We start from the raw sequence: 27,759 nt of genomic DNA, 5'->3' as shown, positions 1-27,759 counted from the left end.
CAGAGGTTGCCAAGATATGTGGGTTTTTGACCCATGTGGTGTTTTAAAAAAATGTTTACTAAGGATGAGCATTTTTAAGAGTGCTCAAAATTTATGGAGGTTCTAGCCATGCTAGATTACTCAGTGTGCTAACCAATGACTGCCACCTTTAGACAAGTAGTCACCCCAGTTTACTCTAAAACTTAGCTTATTTGGGTCAGGAAGATGTCATCACTGATTTTTATATTTACTTATAGACATTCATATCACCAGCTCTTTGGAGCAAGATTATACTTATTTTCACACAAGTTTTTTGGACATACTTAGCATAAGGCAATGGCACCCCACTCCAGTACTCTTGCCTGGAAAATCCCATGGACGGAGGAGCCTGGTAGGCTGCAGTCCATGGGGTCTCTAGGAGTTGGACACGACTGAGCGACTTCACTTTCACTTTTCACTTTCATGCATTGGAGAAGGAAATGGCAACCCACTCCAGTGTTCTTGCCTTGAGAATCTCAGGAACAGGGGAGCCTGGTGGGCTTCCATCTATGGGGTTGCACAGAGTTGGACACGACTGAAGCGACTTAGCAGCAGTAGCAGTAGCATATACTTTGGAGAAGGAAATGGCACCCCACTCCAGTACTCTTGCCTGGAAACTCCCATGGACGGAGGAGCCTGGTAGGCTGCAGTCCATGGGGTTGCTAAGGGTCGGACATGACTGAGCGACTTCACTTTCACTTTTCACTTTCAGGCATTGGAGAAGGAAATGACAACCCACTCCAGTGTTCTTGCCTGGAGGATTCCAGGAACGGGGGAGCCTGGTGGACTGCCGTCTATGGGGTCGCACAGAATTGGACATGACTGAAGCGACTTAGCAGCAGCAGCAGCAAATACTTAATTGATATTCTCTAACTATTGTTGTAATAGTTCTTTTTTATAATCCCTTGCCTTCACAACATAAAATTTAGTAGATTGATGTTAGGTAGCTATTTAAGAGTTTCTTGGTGAGTATTTAAACATTTTTACTATTATTTGATGGTTTGTAGGTCTAAATAAACAAGATGAAAAACAGCTACAAGAACTTGCATTGGAAGAGAGGCAAACCATTGCTCAGAAAATCAACATGTTATACAGTGAGGTATGTTTTAAGAGGTAAACTAAACATAATACTGTGAATATAAAGGAATACTGTTCTTGCTCAATTATGTTTTGGTGCTTAAAGTACTTTCTAAACACCAGTTTTATTAAGTTTTCTCTTAGAATGATTGATAATGTTGGGTTTAGTGCTGTAATTTACGACAGAATGAGATTGAGGTGAAGAGATTGTGATGGCAAAGAAAAGAACAAGCTCCCTATCTCCAGACAAAAGTATTCCAAAGCTGAATCTACTTCAACAAGGGGAGGAGTCCAGGGTTTTTAAGTCTTAGAAAAAGGGAGCAGCTCATGCTGCTTAGGTTAAATATGGAATGAATCCAAGACTGTAGAGACAATGGGTTAATGTAAGTCTTTAGCCCCTTCTGGCTCAGCGGATGGATTGTCTAAAAGAAAAGGAAGATCCAGCACTTTGTCTTATGTTCCCCTTTGCCATGTCTGCCGTCCGCCTACCTTCAGTCTTCCCTACTCTGGGAACCCAGTAGATGGGCTTTTGTTTTTAACTGAAGTACGGTTGATTTACAATGCTGTGTTCGTTTCAGGTGTACAGTACAGTTATTCTGTTACGTATACACATACACACATATATCTTCTTTCTCAGCTTCTTTTTCAGTATAGGTTATTACAAAATTTTCCGTATAATTCCCTGTTCTATACAGTAGGTCCTTGTTGTTTATTTTATATATAGCAGTATATATTTGTATATGTTAATCCCAAACTCTTAATTTATCCCTCCCACTTTTCCCTTTGATGACCCTAAGTTTGTTTTCTATGTCTGTGCATCTATTTCTGTTTTGTAAATAAGTTCATTTGTATCCTTTTTTTTTTTTTTTTAAGATTCCACAGATAAGCAACAGTGTATGATATTTGTCTTTCTCTGTCTGGCTTACTTCACTTAGTATGATAATAATCTCTGGAGGGGCTTTTTGAGGGGTTGAGGAGGATGTGGTGGAGGTATCAATATTTTTTATCCCTGATGTAAACAGCTAGTCAAAAACAGAAGTCAGACGTCTGACTCCTAGTCTAATATTCTCTCCATCAGGGCATATCATTTCTAGCAGAGATGGGCTGTTTCAAAAACTGTCAGTAGGAAGAGTCCATGATACATGAGTAATTTCAGTTTGATTTGAAATTTTTTAGTAATAATAAAAAGAAAACTGCTTCCATTTTCTTCCTAAGAGGGAAATTGGTTACTTTCTTTATCAGAAAGTCCCTCTTTTTCTTATTACACTGAGAAAATATTTGAGCCTTATCTTGGGAGTCCTCAATCTACTCTTTAAACAGCAACTCTGCTGAGAAGACAGGGCATGGCCTGGCACTGGCATTTATTGTGGGAGAGAACATGTAATCATATATAAAAAGTCCTCATTTTCTCCAAATGAAGACTTTGAAAGCTTTCTTTCATTACATGAAAGAAGCTACTGTTCAGGACTACTAGAAGCAGAATCTGAAGAAAACTGAGTGGAACACTGGACTTTGATCTGAACTTCTGCATTTTAGAAAATTGAGATAATCTGATAGCATTGTAGAAACTATCCCAACAAGTAACTTCATTGTTTGACATAAACTGATTGCTTATCTTAGGCCTAATTAGGTCTGCTTATTAAAGCCAGACCTCTTTTGGGATGATCTATGATTTTATTAATTACTGATTTTATTAATATTTGCGAATCTCTTGTCTAAGTTCAAGTAATAACAGCATACCTGGAAACTATACACACTAATACTGATTTTTCTCCCTTTTCAGCTTTTCCAGAGTCTACTGCCAAAGGAGAAATATGACAAAAATGATGTTATTTTAGAAGTGACATCTGGAAGAACGACTGGAGGTCAATAAAATAATTTTTTTTTTTTTTGCAAGCTTACCAAGAGAATGATTTATTTGGTGACAGAAACTAGTGAGTCACTGAAGAGTCTCCTGGGACTGATGTCGGAGTGAAAGATGAACATGACAAATGGGTTCTAGCTCCAGTGATTCTAGAAAGCTAGCAGCATCTCAGAAAGGAAGCAGCGGGTTATGAGTCAGAAGACAACGTCCCAGATGGGCAGCACTTAGTTTCCACTCCTGTGGAAACAGCGATACCTGGTAGTTTGTGGCTAAATGACACAATAGATGTATTATACGTACTACTGCTGCTGCTGCTTCTAAGTCGCTTCAGTCGTGTCCGACTCTGTGCGACCCCAGAGACGGCGGCCCACCAGGCTCCCCCGTCCCTGGGATTCTCCAGGCAAGAACACTGGAGTGGGTTGCCATTTCCTTGTCCAATAAAATAATTTTATTGTAAATGATCTTAAAAAATACTTGAAGGTTACCTTGATTTGACACACTATAACTTTAAAAGTTTGTTAAATGTGTTTCCCTTTGGAAGCAGTTACTTCTCAACTCCTAAGGGGCCTTGTATCAATACTTAAGGAGGACTTTCCTAAAATTTCCTGGAATTTCTTCTCCTAGAAAAAGCAGAAATTTTTTTTTTATTGAAGTATAGTTGATTTATAGTGTTGTCTTAGTTTCTAGCATACAGTGATTCAGTTACACCTATATATATATTCTTTTTCATATTTTTTTTAATTTGGTTTATTACAGGATATTGAATATATTCAATTCTAGTGTGCTATACAGTAGAACGTTGTTGTTGATCTTTTATGTATATAGTATTATATATCTGCTAATCCCAGACTCCTCATTTATCCCTCCTCATTCCCTATCCTGGAGAAGGCAATGGCAACCCACTCCAGTACTCTTGCCTGGAAAATCCCATGGACGGAGGAGCCTGGTAGGCTGCAGTCCATGGAGTCATGAAGAGTCGGACATGACTGAGCGACTTCACTTTCACTTTTCACTTCCATGCATTGAAGAAGGAAACGGCAACCCACTCCAGTACTCTTGCCTGGAAAATCCCATGGATGGAGGAGCCTGGTAGGCTGCAGTCCATGGGGTCGCTAGAGTTAGACACGACTGAGTGACTTCACTTTCACTTTTCACTTCCATGCATTGGAGAAGGCAATGGCAACCTACTCCAGTACTCTTGCCTGGAAAATCCCATGGGCTGCCGTCTGTGCACTCACACAGAATTGGACACAACTGAAGCAACTTAGCAGCAGCAGCATCCCCTATCCCCTTTGGTAAACATAAATTTGATGTCTGTTTCTGTTTCATAAGTAAGTTCATTTGAGTCATAGTTTAGATTCCACATAGAAGTGATATCATCTGATACTTGTCTTTCTTCCTTTTCTGACTCACTTCATTTTGTGAGATAATCTCCAGGTCCATCCATATTGCCGCGCAGATGGCGTTACTTTGTTCTTTTCCAAGGCTGAGTAGTGTTCCATTGCACATGGATGCCAGACCTTCTTAACCCATTCATCTCTCAGTGGACATTTAGGTTGTTTCCATGTCTTGGCTATTGTAAATAATGCTGCAGTGAACACTGAGGTGCATGTGTCTTTTTGTATTAGAGTTTTCTCCAGATATATGCCCAGGAGTAGGATTGCTGAGTCATATGGCAAGTCTATTTTTAGTTTTTTAGGGAACCTCCATACTGTTTTCCATAGTGACTCTACCAGTTTCCATTCCCACCAACAATGCTGGAGGGTTCCTTTCTCCCCACACCTTCTCCAGCGTTTGTTATTCATAGATTTGTAATGGTGGCCATTCTGAGCAGTGTGAATTGATACCTCCTTTGTAGTTTTGATTTGCGTTTCTCTAATAATTAGTGATGTTGAACATCTTTTCATGTGCCCATTGTCCATCTGTATGTCTTCTTTGGAAAATGTATAGTGACTGAATATTTTTTTATTTTCTTTTAGGTGATATCTGCCAACAATTTACCCGAGAAATATTTGATATGTACCAGAATTATTCAAGCTACAAACACTGGAGATTTGAACTTCTGAATTATACACCAGCTGATTATGGTAAGTGTGTTTGAGGATTTTGTCCATAGACGATGCTGAAAATTATTTTTTCTCTGCTTTTGATTAGAACCATGTTGTCCTGTTTTTTAAAACATATGGTCTGTATCTACTAAATATTGTGACATGGACTCATGAATTACAGTGGCTTACTATAGTAGAATTCTTGCTATAGAAGAAGAGAATGGGAGAAAGAGAAGCATCCTCTCAGGAAGGAATATATGAATTAGCAAAACTTTTCCTGTGGAGGGTTGATAAATGCCTTGCCTGGGAAATCATTGTTCTGTTATACAAAGCCAAGATGTATTAAACTTTTTACTCTAAAGTACTTATAATGTGTTAGATGTTTATGGGAATGCAGAAAAAGTTAGTCATTTATCTTTAGTTTCAAAATGCTCCCACTCAAGCTGGACTGATAAAAACTTAGACAACATAAACAATAAGAAACTAGTGCAAGTCTTTAAAGTTTTAAATACTCAGAGTATGTTAAATTAGAACAGCTGATAATTCTGTTTTGTTCCATTCTTTTAATTCATCTGGAAGTTTTTTAATCTGCTTGGTTACACAGAGATACACCATGGTAGACAGAGGGCCCATGAGTAATAAGTCACAAATGATCAAAGTGGGGAAAGAAGGTTCACATAAGTGACACAATCCAGGGAAATGAACACCAGTGGCGAGCATAGGAAGTGTGTGCTCAGGACAGGTTTGAAGTACAGCCAGTGGTCAGGAAAGAGGAAGACCAGGAGAGCAGAGGGAAGGAGTAGTCTGAGCAATGGCATGATGGTGGGGAACATCTTGCAGTGTGTGTAGAAGTGGGGAAGCCAGTTAATCGGGATATTTGTGATGAGAAGTCAGAGGAAATAGGTTTGAAAGAGTAGATTTTCAGCAGACAAGAAAGCTGAACAAGCCTTGATTATTAGGGAGCTATTGAACACTTTATTAATAAGAATATCATTTGATAAATATATATTGTAAGAAGATTATTTTTTCTTTTTTATTGAAGTATAGTTGGTTTATAATATTTTTTCAATTTTTGATATATATCACAGTGATTCATACACACACACATATAATTCTCTGTGCTATACCATAGGTCCTTGTTGGTCTTCTGTTTTATGTCCACAAAGTGAAAGTCACTCAGATGTGTCCGACTCTTTGTGACCTCATGGACTATACAGACCATGGAATTCTCCAGGCCAGAATACTGGGGTGGGTAGCCTTTCCCTTCTCCAGAGGGTCTTCCCAACCCAGGGGTCAAACCCAGGTTTCCCGCATCGCAGGGAGATTCTTTACCAGCTGAGCTACAAGAGAAGCCCATTTTATGTATAGTAATGGCACCCACTCCAGTTCTCTTGCCTGGAAAATCCCATGGATGGAGGAGCCTGGTAGGCTGCAGTCCATGGGGCTGCTAAGAGTTGGGCACGACTGAGCGACTTCACTTTCACTTTTCACTTTCATGCATTGGAGAAGGAAATGGCAACCCACTCCAGTATTCTTGCCTGGAGAATCCCAGGGACAGAGGAGCCTAGTGGGCTGTTGTCTTGGGGTAGCACAGAGTCAGATACGACTGAACGGGCTTAGCAGCAGTGTATGTATGTTAATCCAAATCTTCTAAATCTCTTCCTCTCTTTCCACTTTGGTAACCAAAAATTAGTTTTAAGATTATTTTGACAACAGTGTGAAAGATGGATTGAAGAGGCTAGATTTAAGGCAGGTGGCTGAGAGGTTATTAGAGTAACCAGGTGTGACTAAGAGTTAGAATTGGGAGTAGACATATGAGAGACCTTCAGAGGAAGAATGGGCAAAATTTGGTAACTGATGAGAGAAGCTATTGCTTGCCAACTGTGTCTGGCATGCAGTGTGGGTTATTTGATCCTTAAAACCCTGTGAGATGGGTATTGTTAATCCTATTTCACAGATGAAAATCTAGGCTCAGAGAGTAAGTAACTAATCCAAGATCACACAATGAGGAATGGCAGTCCTGGGGTTAGATTTAAGTCGACACTACATCCCATTAGTTTATTCTGACACAAAGGAAATGAGCCACAGGGACTTAATCTTTCTAGCTGAGACGATTGCAATATTCATTCATTCCAAATGAAATAGAAATTGGAAGGCAGACTTCACTTGGGAAGAACAGTGAAAGTGGTTTTTGCATGATTGTGTGTGTTGTTATAGTGAACATCCCTTTAAAAATATCCAGTAAGTGCTGAAGTTGTGTAATCAGAGCTTTGGTGAGACAATAGAGTTGAGGAGAGATATTTGATAGCTGTTAGAACAGAGATGGGGGCTTCCCTGGTTGCTCAGCTGGTAAAGAATCCGCCTGCAATGCAGGAGACCCTGGTTCGATTCCTGGGTTGGGAAGATCCCCTGGAGGAGGACGTGGCAACCCACTCTAGGATTCTTGCCTGGAGAATCCCTATGGACAGAGGAGCCTGGTGGGCTATAGTCTGTGGGGTCACAAAGTGTCGGACACGACTGAGCAACTAAGCACAGCACAAAACAGAGATGATGTCTGATGCTGAGAGGGAATAAGTGAGGGAGAGTCTATAGAGAGGGTACCAAACCATGGAGAATGGCCACATTTAGAAAAATAGACTAGCTGGCAAAAGAAAAAAAGGGGTCAGGTAAGCAGGAAAAAGAATGGGGACAGTATATACTGTGGACGCAGGAGAGAGAGTTTCGAGAATGTAATCAGAAGCAGCATTAGAAAAGAAGAGTGTCATCTCTGAGATGCATATTTTGAATTCAACTTTCAGCAATGAAAGGGAGATGCACTTGACATCAGGAGGAGAGTTTCTGCTCCAGGGACGCAGAGCAGACAAACAATGGTTGGGAAGTCTTTTTTTAAGATACACTGACTCCCTAGCAAAATAAAATAAAAGACATTTTAAAAAGTACAAAGTTGAGCTTTCCTGGTGGCTCAGTGGTTAAGACATGGTTTCAATACCTGGTCCGGGAAGATCCCACGTACCACGGAGCAACCCGTGTACCTCAAGGACTGAGCCTGTGCTCTTGAGCCCACAGCCGCAGCTGCTGAAGCCGGTATGCCTAGAGCCCATCTCCACAGGAAGAGAAGCCACAGCAGTGAGAGGCCCAGCACCACAACTAGAGAGAAGCCCCTGCTCCCTACAGCCGGGGAAGGCCTGTGCCCTGCAGCAAAGACCAGCACAGCCGTGAATAAAATAAATAAGTCTTTTAAAAAAGAAACAGATTAATGTATACAAAATAGAAGGGGAAAAACAAGGTAAAAATCCTTTTATCAAAAATGAAACAATTGGGGGAATTCCATGGCAGTCCAATGGTTAAGACTCTCTGCTTTCATTGCTGTGGGCCTAGGTTCGCTCCCTAGTGCGGGAACTAAGATCCATGTCTCACCCGCCACCAAAAAAAAAGGAAAAAATTTAATACTCTATTCATATACCTTTAAAATTAAAACCTAAGAATAGACCTTTATCCATTAAAATTATAAAATATAATTTATTTACTATAATGAGGAGAAGACAAAGATATGGATAGAGAATAAAATAGAGACGGGGAAAAAGTATCTATCTTACAAAATATGTATGTTAAAGTATATGTATGGGGCTTCCCAGGTGGCACTGGTGGTAAAGAGCCTGCTTACCAATACAGGAGACTTTAGAGATTCAGGCTTGATCCCTGGGTCAGGAAGATCCCCTGGAGGAGAGCATGGCAACCCACTCCAATATTCTTGCCAGGAGAATCCCGTGGACAGGGGAGCCTGGTTGGCTACAGTCCATAGGGTTGCAAAGAGCTGGACATGACTAAAGAGACTTAGCACAGCATATATATATATATGTATATGTATATATATATATATGTATGTGTATGTACATACTTGGGAGGGATTGGGGACAGGAGGAGAAGGGGACGACAGAGGATGAGATGGCTGGATGTCATCACCGACTCGATGGACATGGGTTTGGGTGAACTCCGGGAGTTGCTGATGGACAAGGAGGCCTGGTGTGCTGCAATTCATGGGGTTGCAAAGAGTCGGACACGACTGAGCAACTGAACTGAACTGAATGTTTAATTGAAATATAGGGAACTCACAGAGATTCACATAGCACTAGAAGCTAAGATTGGGAAAAAATACACTTAAATGTAAAAATTCATGTATCAAATGACTTGAAGTGTTTTAGTTTTGTGATCTTGGGACAGATAGGGAAAACCCTCAGCCATTACACAAGTAGTCAGTACTAGGTGATTACAAGATTAGTCTTTGCAGGGTGGTGGCTCTTGACGTGTAGTGTAGGTCTATCACTGTCATTCTGTATTCCTGAGTTCTAGGGAGTTGAGAAAAATGTCTTTCAAATTGAAGGGGGCTTCCCTGAGTGACTCAGTGGTAAAAAATCCACTTACCAATGCAGGAGACTCAGGTTCAATCCCTGGGTTGGGAAGATCCCTGGAGAAGGAAATAGCAACCCACTCTAGTATTCTTGCCTGGAAAGTCCCACCATGGACAGAGGAGCCTGGCAGGCTACCAGTCCATGGGGTCGCAAAAGAGTCAGACACGACTTGGTGACTAAACAACAACAACAAATGAAATTTATTATATTCTCTCTTCCCTCCCAACCGATTAATGTTTATAATTATGTTTTGTTATTTTCTGCTCACCAGCTGAATTCAGGGAGAGGTCATTAAAGTAATGTGGTGGTTGGGACTTCCCTGGCGGTCCAGTGGTTAAGATGCTGTGCTCCCAGTGCCGGGGGCATGGGTTCCATCTCTGGTTGACGAACTAAGATCCTGCAGGCCACACATCGAGGCATAAAAAAATAACTAACTAAATAAAAATAACGTGGTGGTTAATTTAATGTGTCCAGATATTATACTTTCACCACAACTGTTGAGAAATAAATTTATGAAGGGAGCCCTGGCGTCACTGAAGAGCTCTCTGGTAGCTTTTTCCCGCAGCCAGGACCTTACAGTGGGAACTCTAGTAGATGAATTGAGAAACCTAAGGGCAGTTGGAGTAAATGGATCTCAAGGTAGCAGTGTTGGCACTTAGTGGCCAAAGGCAATATGGGTGTGGTTACCATAATGGCCAACAGAGTAAAAGGAGCAATCGGAATAGGCTGACTTACGCAGACGGGGCATTGGCTGGTTGACATGTGTCCCTGGGAGTAAAGAATGGAAGCCTGCTAAATTCTTATTTGATCTGTATAAGCAGAAAAGTTCTAGGTCAAATGAACAAAAGTCTAACCTGTGTCATAAAACCAGAAGTCATGGCCCCTTAGTCAGTTCCCAGACTTGAGCCAATTTGTAGACCTAAAACCCCTTGAATACAGGCAAGAGTGAGTCCTCTTGAGAAAGTCGGTACATGCCAGAAATTTATATACTGCCAGCCTTTCTTCCAGGCTTTCCTGGTGGCTCAGACAGTAAGAATCTGCCTGCAATGCAGGAAACCTGAGTTCTATCCCTGGGTTGGGAAGATCCCCTGGAGTAGAAAATGGCAATCCACTCCAGTATTCTTGCCTGGAGAATCCCATGGACAGAGGAGCCTGGCAGGCTACACTCCATGGAGTTGCAAAGAGTGAGACACGACTGAGCAACTAACACTTTCACTTTCCCTAAAGGGGAGTATTAAATGCATGATTGTCTATAGAACTAGGTCTAACTGAGGACTAAGAGGAAAAAGTACAGTATATAAGGACTGTTAGATCTGACAGTATAGAGTACAGTCATTTGCAAAACGGGGAGGAGAATGGGAAGAACACATGCAAAAAGTTTTATAATGTTTTTAGTAATCATACTGGTGGCAGAACTAATACTGGCATTCTGAGACTGTTGTTTATGAAATATGGGATAAAATAGAAGAGTAGTTATGAGATACTCTGATTCTGGTATCCTCTCTGTCTTTGGGAACCAAGATTCTCAGTATGGAAAGCAAGTGATACAGGAATGTTAGAGAAGACATTGTGATCTTTAATTTATATTAGAAGTATCAGTTATCAAGAACAAGTTGTCTGAGATTTTATCCTATTTGCAAGACAGAAATTTAGCAAGTCAGTTTCTTGGGTCAGGGACAAAGGATGGTTTATGACTCATGGTAGTAGCAGCAACCAGAATATCAGCATTTTTGTGCTGGTTTCATGAACTCCACATCCCAAAAGGCAACTGGAAGAAGGTCAATGACACCTGCCCCCATGGTGGGTTTAAAAACACGAGAAGAATCCTGAGCTTGGGGTTCTCAAGTGTATTTTATTTTGCTGAGTCTCCATTGCCATGCACGCAGGCTTAGTTGCCCTGCAGCATGTAAGATCTTAGTTCCCTGATTAGGGATCAAACCCATGTCCCCTGCATCGGAAGGTGGAATCTTTTCCTCGGCTGTGCTGGGTGGGCCACGTGGGCTTTTCCTCTAGTTGAGGTGAGCAGGGGCTCCTCTGTAGTTGCGGTGGCTTCTCTTGTTGCAGAGCACGGGCTCTAGGGTGTGTGGGCCTCAGCAGTTGTGGCTCCCCGGCTCTAGAGCACAGGCTCAGCAGCTGTGGCGCACAGGCTTAGCTGCCCCACGGCATGTGAGATCTTCCTGACCAGGGATGGAATCCGCGTCTCCTACATTGGCAGGCACTTGTCCTTAGCTCTAGAGGGAGACATTGTCTCCAAAGCTTTTTTATTTGTTTGTTCACTAAACAAATACCCTTAAAAATATATTCTGGAACAAAAGGGCAGGCAGTTCCTTGTTTACAAGATGTGCAGAAATGCAAGAATTTGATAAGGAATTGTTTCTCAACATCTCTGTAAACTCATGAGGTATTTCCTATCTCTGTCCATTGAAAAGGTTTGGAAACAATGACCAACCCAGTATTAGTAAATATCCCTAGTCCCCAAATATTGAAAACATTGAAATGTTATTTTCCTTTGAAAGGAACCAGGGGTTCTTGGAGAAATGGCTGAATCTAGGTCTTTTTTTTTTTTTTTTAAAGTCACTCAGTCATGTCCAACTCTTTGTGACCCCATGGACTATACAGTCCCTGGAATTCTCCAGGCCAGAATACTGGAGTGGGTAGCTTTTCCCTTCTCCAGAGGATCTTTCCAACCCAGGGATCGGGCCCAGGTCTCCAGCACTGCAGGTGGATTCTTTACCAGCTGAGCCACAAGGGAAGCCCATAGAATTGGACTATCACCCTTTTACAACCTCTGTGGTACATGAAGCATCAAACATTGTCAACACCATAAAAACAGACAGCCAGACATTGTCTGTCTCCTGTTGTCTTGCCAGAGTTCAATCTAGTTTCTGGATCCAGCTGCCCAGTAGCAGCCAGTACAGAGGGCAGAAAAGAGATTGAAGCATGCCAAGAGTATGCAGTCAGCAAAACCAAGCTGTGGGAAATTTCTATATGTCAACAGCCCTGATTCCTCAATGGATAACTTGAGATGGGTGATGAACTTATAGACTAGAGGCTTGAAAGACATATCAACTTTTTTAAATGGACAAGACTATACTGTAGTGCCTAGGGCAGCACATTAGGTAATAAAATTATAGTAGAGAAGGAAATAAAAAATACTGGTTACCTGAGAAAGGGAAGGGATTGTAGGAAAGGCAGGCCTATGGGAGGGCTTTGCAGGTGCCTAATAAAGTTCTTTTTCTTAATCTTGAACCATGCATTTGATTCATGTGGTTTTCTACGTCTGTATATTATTTTACAATAAAAATATTTTTTTAAACAATATGTTCAATAAGAAGCTAGCTTAGGCATTGTGCTTATTTTCCCGCTTCACAGACAAGCAAGAATTAAATTTCAATAGATTTTGAAAGCTTGGGAGAACCTACAGAATTATTCATCATTATCATATTGCTGTGTTATTGAGCACTCATATATGGCACCAAATTAGCCTAAGATTGCATCGATTCAATGCAGAAAATGCCCCAGTATTCTTTTTTTTATAATACTATTTTTATAAAAGTGAAATTTGTTCATCATATAAAAACTTTACAACAAAAACACTTAAGATGAAAAACATGCTGCTGTTCTATTCTCCAGAGATAACCATAAGCAATCGTTTGGCATGTTCCCTATTACATATGCACATACTTAGGCTGGGAAGTGTCTTTGGGATCTACTTTCTGTTCTCATCTCAGGCTCTGTGCTCACAGAGGCCTTTCATGGAGGCCATTTAAGGTCCTGGTCCCTTCCAAAGTAGAATGTATTATCACTCTGGAACATCTTTTTTCATAGGTGGGCTACATCACGCAGCGGCCCGAATTTCTGGTGATAACGTCTATAAGCACTTGAAGTACGAAGGTGGGATTCACCGGGTTCAGCGAATCCCCGAGGTGGGGCTGTCATCCCGGATGCAGCGTATTCACACGGGGACAATGTCGGTGATCGTCCTCCCCCACCCAGATGAGGTAACCCCCTGCAGGAACCCCGTTCCATTATCCGTGAAGATCCACCGCAGTTTCACTGTCCACGAAAAGCTCCTGTGCATTCTACTTACAGAATGCTTCTGCACCCCAAACATGTGAACTTCTTTCCCCCCACGAAGCAGTCCCTCCATTCTCTGTGGACAAGTGACTGTCCTACAGTTCAGCTCACGTCTGACACCGTCTCCCTGGGGAAGTTCCACAAGCTGGACTCAGCCCCATAGGACAGCCGCCCCAGCCACATCAGAGCCAGACGTGAGACCAGGCTGTCTCCTGTGCTCCTGCATCTGGAGGGTCCCGTGACCCCCTCCTTAGTCTCAGTAATTTACTAAAGGGGCTCAAAAACACAGGAAAACAGTGTCCTTACTAGTGCGTGCATGCTGTTGTGTCCAACTCTCTGTGACCCCACGGACCTCTGTCCTTGGAATTCTCCAGGCAAGAATACTGTGGTGTGGGTTGCCGTGCCTTTCTCCAGGGGATCTTCCCAACCCAGGGATAGAACTCGAGTCTCCTGCATTGGCAAGAGGATTCTTTACCACTGAGCCACCTGGGAAGCTCATACTTACTAGACTACTGCTTTATTACCAAAAATATAGCTCAGGAAGGGCCAGATGGAAGAAACTCAGAGAACACAAAGAGGTGTATCGCTTCCATACCCTCTCTAGGCTCACCACCCTACCTTGCAGCAATCACGTGGAAGTGCTCTGAATTCTGTGCTTGGGGGACTTTTATGGAGTCTTCCATACATAGACATGATTGGTTAAATCAATCGACTTTGGGGATTAATTCAACCTCCAGCCCCTCTCCCGTCCCTGGAGATTGGGGTGGAGCTGAAAGCTCCAGCCCTCTAGTCCTGTGTTTGGTTCCTCTGGCCGTAAGTCCGCAAGCTGTGGTTATCTGGGGTTTTCCAAAGGTCACCTTATTAACATAAAGTCAACTGTGGCTCAGAGGGCTTGTTACGAATACCAAAGGACAGCTTTGTCACTCTCATCACTTGAGAAAATATCCAAGGGTTGTAGGAGCTCTCTGCTGAGAACTGAACAATATATATTTCTTACCATAAATCACAATGTCACAACTAATGCTTAGTCCAGTTAATAGTTTCCTCAGTTATCAAAAAGTATCTTTATAGCTATTTTCTTAAACCAGGATGCTATCAAGTTTCACTTATTGCAGTTTGTTGTTCTAACTCTTTATGCCTGGAACAGTCTTCCAACCTTTTTTTTTTTTAAATGACATTGACATTTTGAAGAGTCTAGACCTTTTGTCTTGTAGAATGTTCCACATTCTGGATTCGTCTGTTTCCTTATAACGCTCTTTAACTTGTTCCTTTATCTCCTGCATTCTATGAAAAGTTGTATTTAAATATTCCATTCTATTCAGGTTATACATTTAGAGCAAGAATACTTCGCAGGTGTTGTTATATTCATGTTGCGTCTCATCACAAGTCATAGAATATCAGATTGCCCCACTTTTAGCAAGGATCACTGTGAGCATTTAGTGAAGTTGGTGACCACAAAAAAAATCCTGATTGTGAAAGTGTATTTCTCCCTTGATAATAAGGGAATAATCCAAATAATATAATAATATAGTAATATAAGTAATATATCCTATTCCCAACAACTTTTCTTCCATGGTCTTTAACATCCAGTAGTGATCTTTGCCTGAATTAGTTATTTAGTTTGGTGTTTCAAAATGATGATTTTCTAATTTCATCATTCCTTCTGCATGTATTAACTGGCATTCTTCACTGTGAAGAACTTTCCTCCCCACTACCTTCTCTCCTCCTTTCTTCTCTTTCTCTTTCCATTTTTATTTTACCTCATTGTAAACTCATATATTGAATTTTGTATGTTTGTGACTTCATTATAGACTTACAGATTTATTTTTTAAATTCAATAAAATATAATCACTATTGTTTTTCTCTTTGAAAAAATTGAGGTGTAGTTGATTTATACTACTATGTTTCAGGTGTACAACAAAGTGATTCACTATTTTGAAAGGTTGTTAGCCACTTATAGTTATCATAAAATATTGGCTTTCTTCCCTGTGCTGTACAATATATCCTTATAATTCATTTATTTTATACATAGTAGTCTGTACTTCTTACTCCCCTACATCTATTCTTCTCTTCCCCTTTTCCTCTCCTCACTGGTAACCACTAGTTTGAGTCCATTTCTTTTTTGTTATATTCACTGCTGCTGCTGCTGCTAAGTCACGTCAGTCGTGTCCGACTCTGTGCAACCCCATAGACAGCAGCCCACCAGGCTCCCCCGTCCCTGGGATTCTCCAGGCAAGAACACTGGAGTGGGTTGCCATTTCCTTCTCCAATGCAGGAAAGTGAAAAGTGAAAGTGAAGTCGCTCAGTCGTGTCTGACTCTTCGCAACCCCATGGACTGCAGCCTACCAGGCTCCTCCATCCATGGGATTTTCCAGGCATGAGTACTGGAGTGGGTTGCCACTGCCTTCCCCAGATCAGATCAGATCAGATCAGTCGCTCAGTCGTGTCCGACTCTTTGCGACCCCATAAATCGCAGCACTCCAGGCCTCCCTGTCCATCACCAACTCCCAGAGTTCAGTGAGACTCACGTCCATTGAGTCAGTGATGCCATCCAGCCATCTCATCCTCTGTCGTCCCCTTCTCCTCCTGCCCCCAATCCCTCCCAGCATCAGAGTCCTTTCCAATGAGTCAACCCTTCACATGAAGTGGCCAAAGTACTGGAGTTTGAGCTTTAGCATCATTCCTTCCAAAGAAATCCCAGGGCCGATTCAAAAGCAGTTATATTCACTGCTGCTGCTGCTAAGTCGCTTCAGTCGTGTCCGACTCTGTGCAACCCCATAGACAGCAGCCCACCAGGCTGCCGTCCCTGGGATTCTCCAGGCAAGAACACTGGAGTGGGTTGCCATTTCCTTCTCCATTGCGTAAAAGTGAAAAGTGAAAGTGAAGTCGCTCAGTCGCAACCGACTCGTGGCGACCCCATGGACTGTAGCCCACCAGGCTCCTCCATCCATGGGATTTTCTAGGCAAGAGTACTGGAGTGGCTTGCCATTGCCTTCTCCAGTTATATTTACTAGTGTGTTTTAATTTTTAGACTCCCTATATAAGTGATACTATACATATTTGTCTTTCTCTGTTTGACTTATTTCACTAAGCACAGTACCCTCCAAGTTCATTTATGTTATTGCAAATTGCAAAATTTCATTTTTTCTGGCCGAGCAATATTCCAGTGTGTGTTTGTGTGTGTGTGTGTGTCACATCTTTATCCATTCATGAATACTTATGGTTGCTTATGTATCCATTCATGGATAATTATGGAAGCAACTATGGTTGCTCCATATCTTGGCTGTTATAAACAGTACTGCTGTGAACATTGGGTGAATATATCTCTTTGAGTTAAGGTTTTTATTTTCAGATATATACCCAGGAGCGGAATTGCTGGATATGTTAGTTCTATGTTTAGTGTTTTGGGAAACCTCCATGCTACTTTCCCCAGTGATGCACCAATTTACATTCCCACCAACAGTGTACAGGGGTTTCCTTTTCTCCATATGGTCCTGATGTTAGATGATAGCCTTTCTTTCTGATGATAGCCATTCTGACAGATGCAAGGTGATGCCTCACTGTGGTTTTGATTTGCATTTCTCTGATGATTAATGATGTGGAGCATCTTTTCATATGCCTGTTGGCCACTTGAGTGTCTTCTTTGGAAAAATGTCTATTCATGTCTTCTGCCTTTTTAAAACAATGTATTTTGTATCTAATATAGCTTTGTAGGATGATAGATAATAAAACTTTTGAAAGATTACATAACTCAGCGGTCTCATAAATCAGTGTTTAAAATACCATCTATTGGAATAGGGTGTTTATGGTTCTTTCTTTGTTATAAGTTATTTCACCTCTTAGTCAAATGGCTGTGATTTAAAACAGTACAGTTTATTTGAAAGACCTTGGGATCAGTTTAATATTTAAGTATTTGTTGAGTATGGAATTTACTCATGCTGTACTTTTGGTTCTAGGTCGATGTGAAAGTGGACCCTAAGGACTTGCGAATAGATACATTTCGAGCCAAAGGCGCAGGAGGGCAGCATGTTAATACAACCGATAGTGCTGTCAGACTTGTCCACATCCCCACAGGTGAGCTAGTCCTTTTGCCTTTGTACTTTTAACTCTTTTTTTTACATCTTATAAAACTGTTCGGCATTTAGAAAGAGTTTTATGTTAGTGTCTGTGTTCTTGCACAAACCCTTTAAAGATGACACTGGAGGGACTTCCCTGGTGGTCCAGTGGCTAAGACTCCACACTCCCACTGCAGAGGGCCCGAGTTCAATCCCTAGTCAGGGAACTAGATCCCACGTGCCACAACTGAGAGATACTGCATGCCATGATGAAAGATCCTTCGTGCTGCAAGTAAGACCCAAAGCTGCCAGATAAATACCTAAATAAATAAATACATAAAAGATTTTCTGAAAGAAAAAAAAAAAAAAAGGTGACCCCTTTGAACCCATGACTGGGTCATGCGTTTGGGTTCAAAGTCTCCAGTGTGTTCATATTCCCTTCTGTTTGGACAAAGTCCCTCCTTGGCTGTGTATATACATATAAGAGTGAGGTAACTCTTAAACTCTTAAAAGAGTGAGTAACTCTCAGTGCGTGGGCGCCACTTACCCAGTAATAAGTTTCGACAGTCGGGGAGTGAATCAGCTTTTTTTTATCAGGGCCCCTGAAATGTCAGCATTTGTAGAACTTTTTCTCTTGGGTAGTTTTCTCCTAAGCAGGTTTACCAGGACACACTTGACAGTAAAGTCAGGGTCTCCCCATTCAGTAAGCAAACTTCCACTTAATCGTCTTTTTCAGTCTTGTGCCTCACACTTGCCTTCCTTTGTACCTTTGAAGACTCAAGTCTGGAACTTTCCTTATTTAATTCTCTGAAGACTGTACCTTCTGCCTCTTACAGACTGAGGGAGGGGACTTGAAAATGTAGTTGTTATATAGACTTTCTGAGTCTAGTCCCCAAACGGTCAGCCCCAGTCTCTGGGAGTCCTCAGTATAGTGCTTCATAAAAGTCTTAAGGATCTATACGTATATCTTAAAATATAAAAAAATACAAGGAAACAGTTATTTTAAAATTTTAGGTAGTGGTTACTTCTGGGAGGCATGACATAGCTTCTGGCTTGGAAGGGGGCAAATGGGAGGTTTAAAGGGCATTTAGAAATATTCTTTGTGGCTCAGCTGGTAAAGAATCTGCCTACAGTGTGGGAGACCTAGATTCAGTCCTGGGTTTGGAAGATCCCCTGGAAAAGGGAAAGGCTACCCATTCCAGTATTCTGGCCTGGAGAATTCCATGGACTGTATAGTCCATGGGGTCACAAAGAGTCAGACACGATTGAGGGACTTTCACTTTCAGCAATATTCTATTTAAGCTGCGTGGTACATATATATTCTTTTACATTATGCATATTCTTCCCTATGTGGAGTATACAATTGACCCTTAAACAACATGGGTTTCAACTGCATTTTGTTGTTTAGTCACTAAGTAGTGTCTGACTCTTTAAAACCCCATGGACTGCAGCCCGCTTGGCTTCCCTGTCCTTCGCTATCTCCCAGAGTTTGCTCAAACTCATGTCCATTGTGTCAGTGATGCCATCCAACCATCTCATCCTCTGTCGTCCCCTTCTCCTCCTACCTTCAATCCTTCCCAGCATCAGGATCTTTTCCAGTGAGTCAGCTTTTCCCAGCAGGTGGCCAAAGTACTGGATCTTCAGCTTCAACAACAGTCCTTCCAATGAATATTCAGAACTAATTTCCTTTAGGATAGACTGCTTTGATCTCCTTGCAGTCCATGAGACTCTCAAGAGTCTTTTTCAACACCACAGTTCAAAAGCATCAATTCTTCGGTGCTCAGTCTTTTTTGTCCAACTCTCACATCTGTACATGACTACTGGAAAAACCATAATCTTTGACTCTACAGACCTTGGTTGGCAAAGTGATGTCTCTGCTTTTTAATACACTGTCTAGGTTTGTCATAGCTTTCCTTCCAAGGAGCAAGAGTCTTTTAATTTCATGGCTATAGTCACTGTGCAGTGATTTTGGAGCCCAAGAAAATAAAGTCTGTCACTGTTTCCAATTTTTCCCCTTCTATTTGCCATGAAATGATGGGGTTGGATGCCATGATCTTAGTTTTTTGAATGTTGAGTTTTAAGCCAGCTTTTTCACTCTCCTCTTTTACCCTCATCAAGAGGCTCTTTAGTTCCTCTTCACTTTCTGCCATAAGGGTGATGTCATCTTTATATCTGAGGTTGTTGATATTTCTCCCAGAAATCTTGATTCCAGCTTGTGATTCATCCAGTCCAGCATTTCACATGATGCACTCCACATAGAAGTTAAATAAGCAGGGTGACAATATACAGCTTGACGTATTCCTTTCCCAATTTCGAACCAGCCCGTTGTTCCATGTCCGGTTCTAACTGTTGCTTCTTGACCTGCATACAGGTTTCTCAGAAGAGAGGTAAGGTGGTGTAGTATTCTCATCTCTTGAAGAATTTTCCACAGTTTCTTGTGATCCACACAGTCAAAGGCTTTAGTATAGTCAGTGAAGCAGAAGTAGATGTTTTCCTGGAATTCCCTTACTTTCCCTATGATCCAAGGAATGTTGGCAATTTGATCCCTGGTTCCTCTGCCTTTTCTAAAACCAGCTTAAACATCTGGAAGTTCACAGTTCACGTATTGCTGAAGCCTGGCTTGGAGAATTTTGAGCATTACTTTACTAGCGTGTGAGATGAATGCAATTGTGTGGTACTTTGAGCATTCTTTGGCATTGCCCTTCTTTGGGATTAGAATGAAAACTGACCTTTTCCAGTCCTGTGGCCACTGCTGAGTTTTCCAACTTTGCTGGCATATTGAGTGCAGCACTTTAACAGCATCATCTTTTAGGATTTGAACTAGTTCAGCTGTAATTCCATCTCCTCCACTAGCTTTGTTCATACTAATGTTTCCTAAGGCTCAATTGACTTCACACTCCAGGATGTCTGACTCTGAGTGACCATACCATCATGGTTTTCCAGGTCATTAAAATCTCTTTTATATAGTTCTGTGTATTTTTGCCACTTCTTTCTAATCTCTTCTGCTGCTTTTAGGTCCACCTTTTCTGTCCTTTATTGTGATGATCCTTGCATGAAAGGTTCCTTTGATATCTCCAGTTTTCTTGAAGAATTCTCCTAGTGTTTCCCATTCTATTGTTTTCCTGTATTTCTTTGCATTGTTTGCTTAAGAAGGCTTTTATCTCTCCTTGTTATTCTTTGGAACTCTGCATTCAGTTGGGTGTATCTTTCCCTTTCTCCCTTGCTTTTCACTTCTATTCTTTTCTCAGCTATTTGTAAAGCCTCCTCAGACAACTACTTTGCCTTCTTGTATTTCTTTTTCTTTGGGATAGTTTTGATCACCACCTCCTGCAGAATGTTATGAACCTCCATCCATAGTTCTTCAGGCACTCTGTCGGCCAGATCTAATCCCTTGAATGTATTGGTCACCTCCATGCATAATCATAAGGGATTTGATTTAGGTCATACCTGAATGGCCTAGTGGTTTTCTTTTTCTTCAATTTAAGTCTGAATTTGGCAATAAGGAGCTCATGATCTGAGCCACAGTCAGCTCCAGTCCTTGTTTTTGCTGACTGTATAGGGCTTCTTCATCTTCGGCTGCAAAGAATATAATCGATCTGATTTCGGTATTGACCATCTGGTGATGTCCGTGTGTAGAGTTGTCTCTTGTGTTGTTGCAAGAGGGTGTTTGTTATGACCAGTGTATTCTCTTTACAAAACTCTGTTAGCGTTGATCCTGCCTCATTTTGTACTCCTCCAAGGCCAAATTTTCTATATTCTAGGTATCTCTTGACTGCATACTTTGCATTCCAGTCCCCTATGATAAAAAAGACTTTTTTGGTGTTGTTCTATAAAGTCTTGTTGATCTTCATAGAACTGTTCAACTTCAGTTTCTTTGGCATTAGCGGTTGGGTTATAGACTTGGATTACTGTGATATTGAATGATTTGCTTTGGAAATCAACTGAAACCATTGTCATTTCAAGATTAATTACACTCAAGTACTGCATTTCAGACTGTTTTGCTGACTATGAGGGTGACTCCATTTCTTCTAAGGGATTCTTGCCCACAGTAGTAGTTATAATGGTCATCTGAATTAAATTCGCCCATCCTGTCCATTTTAGTTCACTGATTCCTAAGATGTCGACGTTCACTCTTGCCATTTCCTGCTTGGCCATGTCCAACTTACCTTGATTCATGGACCTAACATTCCAGGTTCCTATGCAATATTGTTCTTTACAGCATCAGACTTTACTTTCAGCACCAGACACATTCACAACTGAGCATCGTTTCCCCTTTGGTTCAGTCTCTTCAGTGTTTCTGGAGCTTATAGTAATTGCCCTCTGCTCTCCCCCAGTAGCATATTGGACACCTTCTGACCTGGGGGACTCATCTTCTGGTGTCACATCCTTTTGCCAAGAATACTGGAGTGTTGTCATTCCCTCCTCCAGTGGACCACTTCTTGTTAGAACCACCTGGGTCTATATAAATGCAGATTTTTTTTCAATAAATGTGTATTTGTATTATAAGTTGAAACACCTTATTTAGATATCAGAATCTAGAGAGCCATCTACAACAATTACCGTCATAACTCATGTATAGTTTCTGTGTACTTCATCTAAAATGTTTTTCATTCTTTTCCTGATTAACCTTTCCCCCTTTAAAACGTTCCTCAGTTCTATCTTCTTTATCAGTTTTATTGTGATATAATAGACACCTCAGGGTTTCCCAGGTGGCTCAGTGGTAAAGAATCTGCCAGCAATGCAGGAGACACCTGTTTAATCCCTGAGTCAGGAAGATCTCTTGGAGCAGGAAATGGCAACCTGCTCCAGCATTCTTGCCTGGGAAATCCCATGGACGGAGGAGCTGGGTGGGTTGCAGTCCGTGGGGTCACACAAAGAATCAGACGCATCTGAGCGACTGAGCACGTGAGCACGCACTCTTTACCTCTGATCCCTGTTATTTTTCAGGACTTGTAGTGGAATGCCAGCAAGAACGGTCACAGATAAAAAACAAAGAAATAGCTCTGCGTGTGTTGAGAGCTAGACTCTACCAGCAGATTATTGAGAAAGACAAGTGTCAGCAACGAAGTGCAAGAAAACTGCAGGTAAGATTTATTAGGTGAAATAACTTGATGGCTCTGTACAGAAAGCCATCATCTTGTATAGGAAAATGGAGTAAATATTCTTAATCTAATGGAAGTACCTTGGAGCGCTGGAAAACATGTTCATTTGTAAACAGCAATAATTTAATACAGTTGGTTATGGCTAAACTCAGACATGCCAGTTTGCAAATAAGGAGAGGAGATACGTATAAATTAAAAATTATTTCCCAGTTGTGTTCTGTGTTTATATCATAGTTATCTTTAAGAGGAAATCAGTGTAAAAGACAATTCTCTAGAAATTAAGAGACTTTACAGGTTTTTAATTTAAAAACCTATGCTTTTATTATAATTTTATGTAGAATCAAAAATATATGGCATGCAAAAAACTGGTAATAGTGATTGCTTCTGATGTGTCTGGGAACAAAGACTAGAAAAGAGATTTATTTTTTGTTTATACTCTTTTCTACTTTTAAAATTTTGTACTATATACATTTATATTATTTATACAAATATATACATAGATAAGTTTTAAGCAAAATGAATAAATGTCATTGTTTTAAGTAAACCAAGTGTTGTATGATTTTAACTTCTGAAAAAATAAAGTTTGTCTTTGAGAGAAACTGGAAGAGACAGTGGAACCCAGAAATAACTGTGTTTCTGTGTTATTTACAGGTAATTATACTTCAGTAAATGTGGGAGATTTTGTGGCCTGTTAGGATAATGAGATTGTATAAAACTAAACATCAATTATTCTTTTCACATAGGTGTCCTAGTCTTTCACACTTTTGCCCTTTTCATTTATTTCCCTTACTAACTTGCAGATAGTAAAAGTGCCAGAATAAATAATATATCAGTCTTAAACACTATCAGCTGTGCCACATTTAATGAAAGACATTAGGGTTTTTAAAAAAATATTTATTTATTTATTTGGCCGCACTGGTTCTTAGTTCCGGCACGTGGGAACTAGTTCCCTGACCAAGGATCGAACCTGAGTCCCCTGAGTTGAGAGCAGAGTCTTAGCCACTGGACCACCAGGGAAGTCCCAGACATTGGGTTTTACTTGCCATTTGACATTTTGGCATCACACAGTAATTTTCAGAGTAAGTATTGGCAATCGGCCTGTTTTGCAGATTTGGGGGGTTGTATCTACTTCAGTAGTTTGGTTTGAAAGACCAGAAAAGACCTTCTTGCCTCCCTTTGTCCATCTATGTGAAGTTTTTTAGCAGATGTTTCTAATGCTTAGGAGTTTTTCTTCCGCCAGTATATACAGGAGCTTTTCTATGGGAGGCATTGTGCCAGGTTCTGAACCCTGGCTCCACTTGGCACCTGAAGAGCTTTGCAGATGCTGAGATTCTGATATAACTGATCTTGGTGGGATCCTAGGCACTAATATGATACTTTGGGATAGTGGTTTCCAGACCTGGCTGGTTGCAGAATGGATGGCCTGGGGAATGTTTTAAAAATACATTACCCATAATTTAGTATTTCTTAGGTTAGGCTTTGGAATCTTTCAACAATTTCCCAGATACTCAGCCATACTTAAGAGTTTAGTGTCGTACTGTTTGCTTTGTAAGTTGTAGGAATGTCTTTTTTTTTTTTTTTAATCTTAAAAAGTGAAAGTGATATAGTTGTAACATATTGCATAGCAACTGTGCTTCAATAAAAAATAAATAATACAATAAATTGTCAAATCAAAAGTGAAAGTGAGTGAGACAGGATATTGTGCGCCTTGTATGTGAGGGATGGAGGGCAGGTGAGCAGACGAGACTATGAATAACCACCACCTAAGGTAGACCGGTGTGCCGTGAAGAAGATTCCAGGTGCATGGGTTTTGAAGGAGGAAGATAACATATTTTTCATGTTGGGACCAGGAAAGTCAAGATGGTACGAAAGTGCTAGGAAGCGCATCCCTTGAGGTGATGTTTTAGCTGGGTTAACAGACTTGCACATAATAATGAAATGGCATACTAAGTGGAATTTTTGAGGTTCACATATTTTCAGAAATAATTTTGGGAAAGTTGGCCACATTATGAAGTACAATTGAATGCTGAGTTGAGTTGTGAGTGCTTAGTAGTCAAGGAGCCAAAGAAGGAAATTGACCAAAAAACCCAAAACACTGTGCTTTAGGAAAACTAAGCAGGGCAATGCAATGTAAACAGGGAAATGGAAGATTAATTTTTACAGGAATGTAGTGAAAGTCATGAGCCCTAGAATGATAATAAAAATGGCAAGGGCAGGATATAATAAAAGACCCTTGAATCCTTGGGAATTGGGGAGAATTGAGATAAGCTGAAGGTCCTTTCAGTGTCTATATCAAAGCCTGCCAGATAGTCAGCCCCCATGAAATGTCTGTCAAAGTGTATAGGATGTCAAGTTCCCTACTTAGGTCAAAAGAAACATTGTGGGGTCATTTACAGAAACCACAGGAAGAACTGACTGATATAGAAAGATAATTTGGTTTTAAATATTTGGGGTTTGAGGTACCAAAGAAACATTCATTCTTATCCCATAACTAAGCTTTACAAAACTGTAGTCTTCAACAGTAAGTTCTGCCCATTCTTATTCCTGGTCACTTTGTATCTTGGAATTTAGAAAATAATTAAACTGTTAAAATAGAAAAGTAATTTGCAAGCCCTTTTTCCATTGTGATAAAGATAATGATAAAGTTAAAATATGAATTGCTTTTTGTTATGGCACAGGTGGGAACACGAGCCCAGTCAGAGAGAATCCGGACATATAATTTCACCCAGGATAGAGTCACTGACCACAGGATAGCATATGAAGTTCGAAATATTAAGGTAACAACACTGAGTATGTTTCATTTGCCTTTGATTTTTGAAGAAAGTACAGTCAAATTCTAGAGTAATCTTTGAAATATTACCTTTAAAATATTACTGAGTTTATGTTAGTATCCCAAATCTGCAAACATTTTTCTTAGTTTGCTGATAAGAAATACACTCTTTGTGCCAATATGAAAAAGCTGTCTTTTAAATTCAAAATTCTGTTATGCAATCACAGTGTATTAATGGATTTTCAATATGTCTATCAATTTTCTATTGCCGTATAATGAGTAACTGCAAATTTATTGCCTTAAAAGAATGCCTATTTATCATCTCAGTTACTGTATGTCAGAAATCCAGGAATGACAGAGCTGAGTTCTCTGCTCTAGGTCTCACAAACCTGAAATCAAGGTGCTGGCCAGCCGGCCTGCTTTTGTAGAGCTTGGAGTCCTCTTCTGAGCTCATGTTGCTGGCAGCATTCTATTTCCTTGAGTTGTAGGATTGAAGCCCCCATCTTCTTGCTGGTCATCAGCTGTGTGCCGCTCTCAGCTCCCAAAGGCCGCCCACAGCTGCTTGCGGTCTAGTCCCCTCGATGGGCCCTTTCCCACTGAAACTCTTGCAGAAATGGCCTTTTTAAGGGATCGGCTGTTTAGGTCAGCCCCACCTGGAAAAGCATCACTAATCAGTCATCTGATCACTGGAGTGATCATCATCACAGCTTCTGCCTGCTCTAAAGGAAGGGGATTTTGCCAAGGTGTGGACTCCAAGGGGCATCTTAGAATTCTGTTTACCACAATGTGTATCATTAGATTCAGGTGTTCAATGATGCTTTCAGGAAAAAGACCCTGTCAGTTTGATTTGAACATTAACCTAACTAAATCCCATGTCACCAGGATCATTGACAGTAATCCATTAACAACAAAGCACAGGAAAAAATTTTTTTTTCTTCCACTGAAGGGGAAAATAAACTGGTTCCCATAAAGGACTACATGGAAAAGGCAGGAGGTAGAAGGTTTTGATCCTTGTCCTGGCTACCATGTGATACCTCGGGCTTCTTTCACTTGATTCTGTCTCATACACAGAATTAAAGTCCTGATTTTACAGAAGAAATATCTATGGTTTTAACATATTTAGAAATTTCTGTGTTTCTTAGGCCATTTCCTCTGTCTTCTCAGCAATTTCAGGCCGTCTTGCATAGGAACATAATAGCCTGTTGAAAAGGAGAAAATATTTACCAACTTCCCTTTCCTCAGGAAACACACAGTAATAATACCCAAACACGTTTGGTCATGGTGTTCTAGTTACAACATCATTTTTCAGTTGTTTTTCTTACAGTGGTGATGGTTTACCATGAGACAGCTACATTTTTGTGACCAGTAATATTTTTTAGAAGGGCACACAGGTGTTCAGCAGTGCATTCAGTCATGAAACAGAGGTTAACTGGTTTTTATAGTTATAAAATATATGCTGCTGCTGCTGCTGCTGTGTCGCTTCAGTCGTGTCCGACTCTGTGCGACCCCACAGATGGCAGCCCACCAGGCTGCTCTGTCCCTGGGATTCTCCAGGCAAGAATATTGGAGTGGGTTGCCATTTCCTTCTCCAATAACTTTGGCCTAAATACTAATATGTTATTACTAAACTAGCATGCCAGCCTCAGAAAGAACAAGGACAGTCATATTGGTATGCTCTACTAATCACTAACCAACTTAAAGGGAAAGAAAGAAAATGCTCTATATTAGTGAAGGGAAAAGGCTTGAAAATGGTATGAAAACAAATTGTTGAGGTAAAACATTAAAATCTGTGGAGAAGGGAATGGCAACCCACTGCAGTATTCTTGCCTGGAGAATCCCATGGACAGAGGAGCCTGGTGGGGCTACAGTCCATGGGGTCGCTACGTCCATGACTTAGTGACTAAACTACTCAGACTCTTAAGGTAATTTCAGTGTTGGTAACCTGATACTAGGATGTTTTCCATATTACTCATTTTTTTTGGTCCTAGTTGAGACAGAAGCTCATCAAATCCTGACATCTCTCCTGCGGGAGAATGTCCCAGACCAAGGGGGTGGGCAGGTCTTGAGGTGAGAGCAGTTACTAAACAGAACTCCCTCTGTGCTCGTTCTGGTATCGAAGAGGCAAGATAACTGGCAGCAGGGTTCCTTCTCAGGATCACGTTTGCTGCCACATCAGTTAATATCAGAGCCCTTTAATCTGGAGGTGATACTGTAACTTGATTGCACTAATTCGTTTTTCATTATTGATAGCTGTTTTATTTACACCCTCCCACATACAGTCCTGGGGACCACTGTAAACCTCTCAGACGACTTGTATTTTTGTAGCACTACGAGATTTA

General features: G+C 40.9%; 1 protein-coding gene across 3 annotated transcripts in view; it reads left to right on the top strand.

The window, feature by feature from the left end:
* Window positions 1-27,759, top strand: part of MTRF1 (mitochondrial translation release factor 1) — a 42,506-nt gene that overhangs the window by 8,520 nt on the left and 6,227 nt on the right. For all 3 annotated transcript variants that reach the window (XM_070800008.1, XM_019971202.2, XM_019971204.2), the window contains 7 exons: window positions 1,026-1,117; window positions 2,879-2,960; window positions 4,939-5,046; window positions 13,245-13,417; window positions 17,450-17,567; window positions 22,496-22,632; window positions 25,329-25,427. In XM_070800008.1, the coding sequence (XP_070656109.1) occupies window positions 1,026-1,117; window positions 2,879-2,960; window positions 4,939-5,046; window positions 13,245-13,417; window positions 17,450-17,567; window positions 22,496-22,632; window positions 25,329-25,427 (809 nt within the window). The remainder of the gene's footprint in view (window positions 1-1,025; window positions 1,118-2,878; window positions 2,961-4,938; window positions 5,047-13,244; window positions 13,418-17,449; window positions 17,568-22,495; window positions 22,633-25,328; window positions 25,428-27,759) is intronic.

This window comes from Bos indicus, chromosome 12 (assembly GCF_029378745.1).
Source record: "Bos indicus isolate NIAB-ARS_2022 breed Sahiwal x Tharparkar chromosome 12, NIAB-ARS_B.indTharparkar_mat_pri_1.0, whole genome shotgun sequence".
NCBI classification, from domain to species: domain Eukaryota; kingdom Metazoa; phylum Chordata; class Mammalia; order Artiodactyla; family Bovidae; genus Bos; species Bos indicus.
This window is presented reverse-complemented; position numbering and strand designations above follow the sequence as displayed.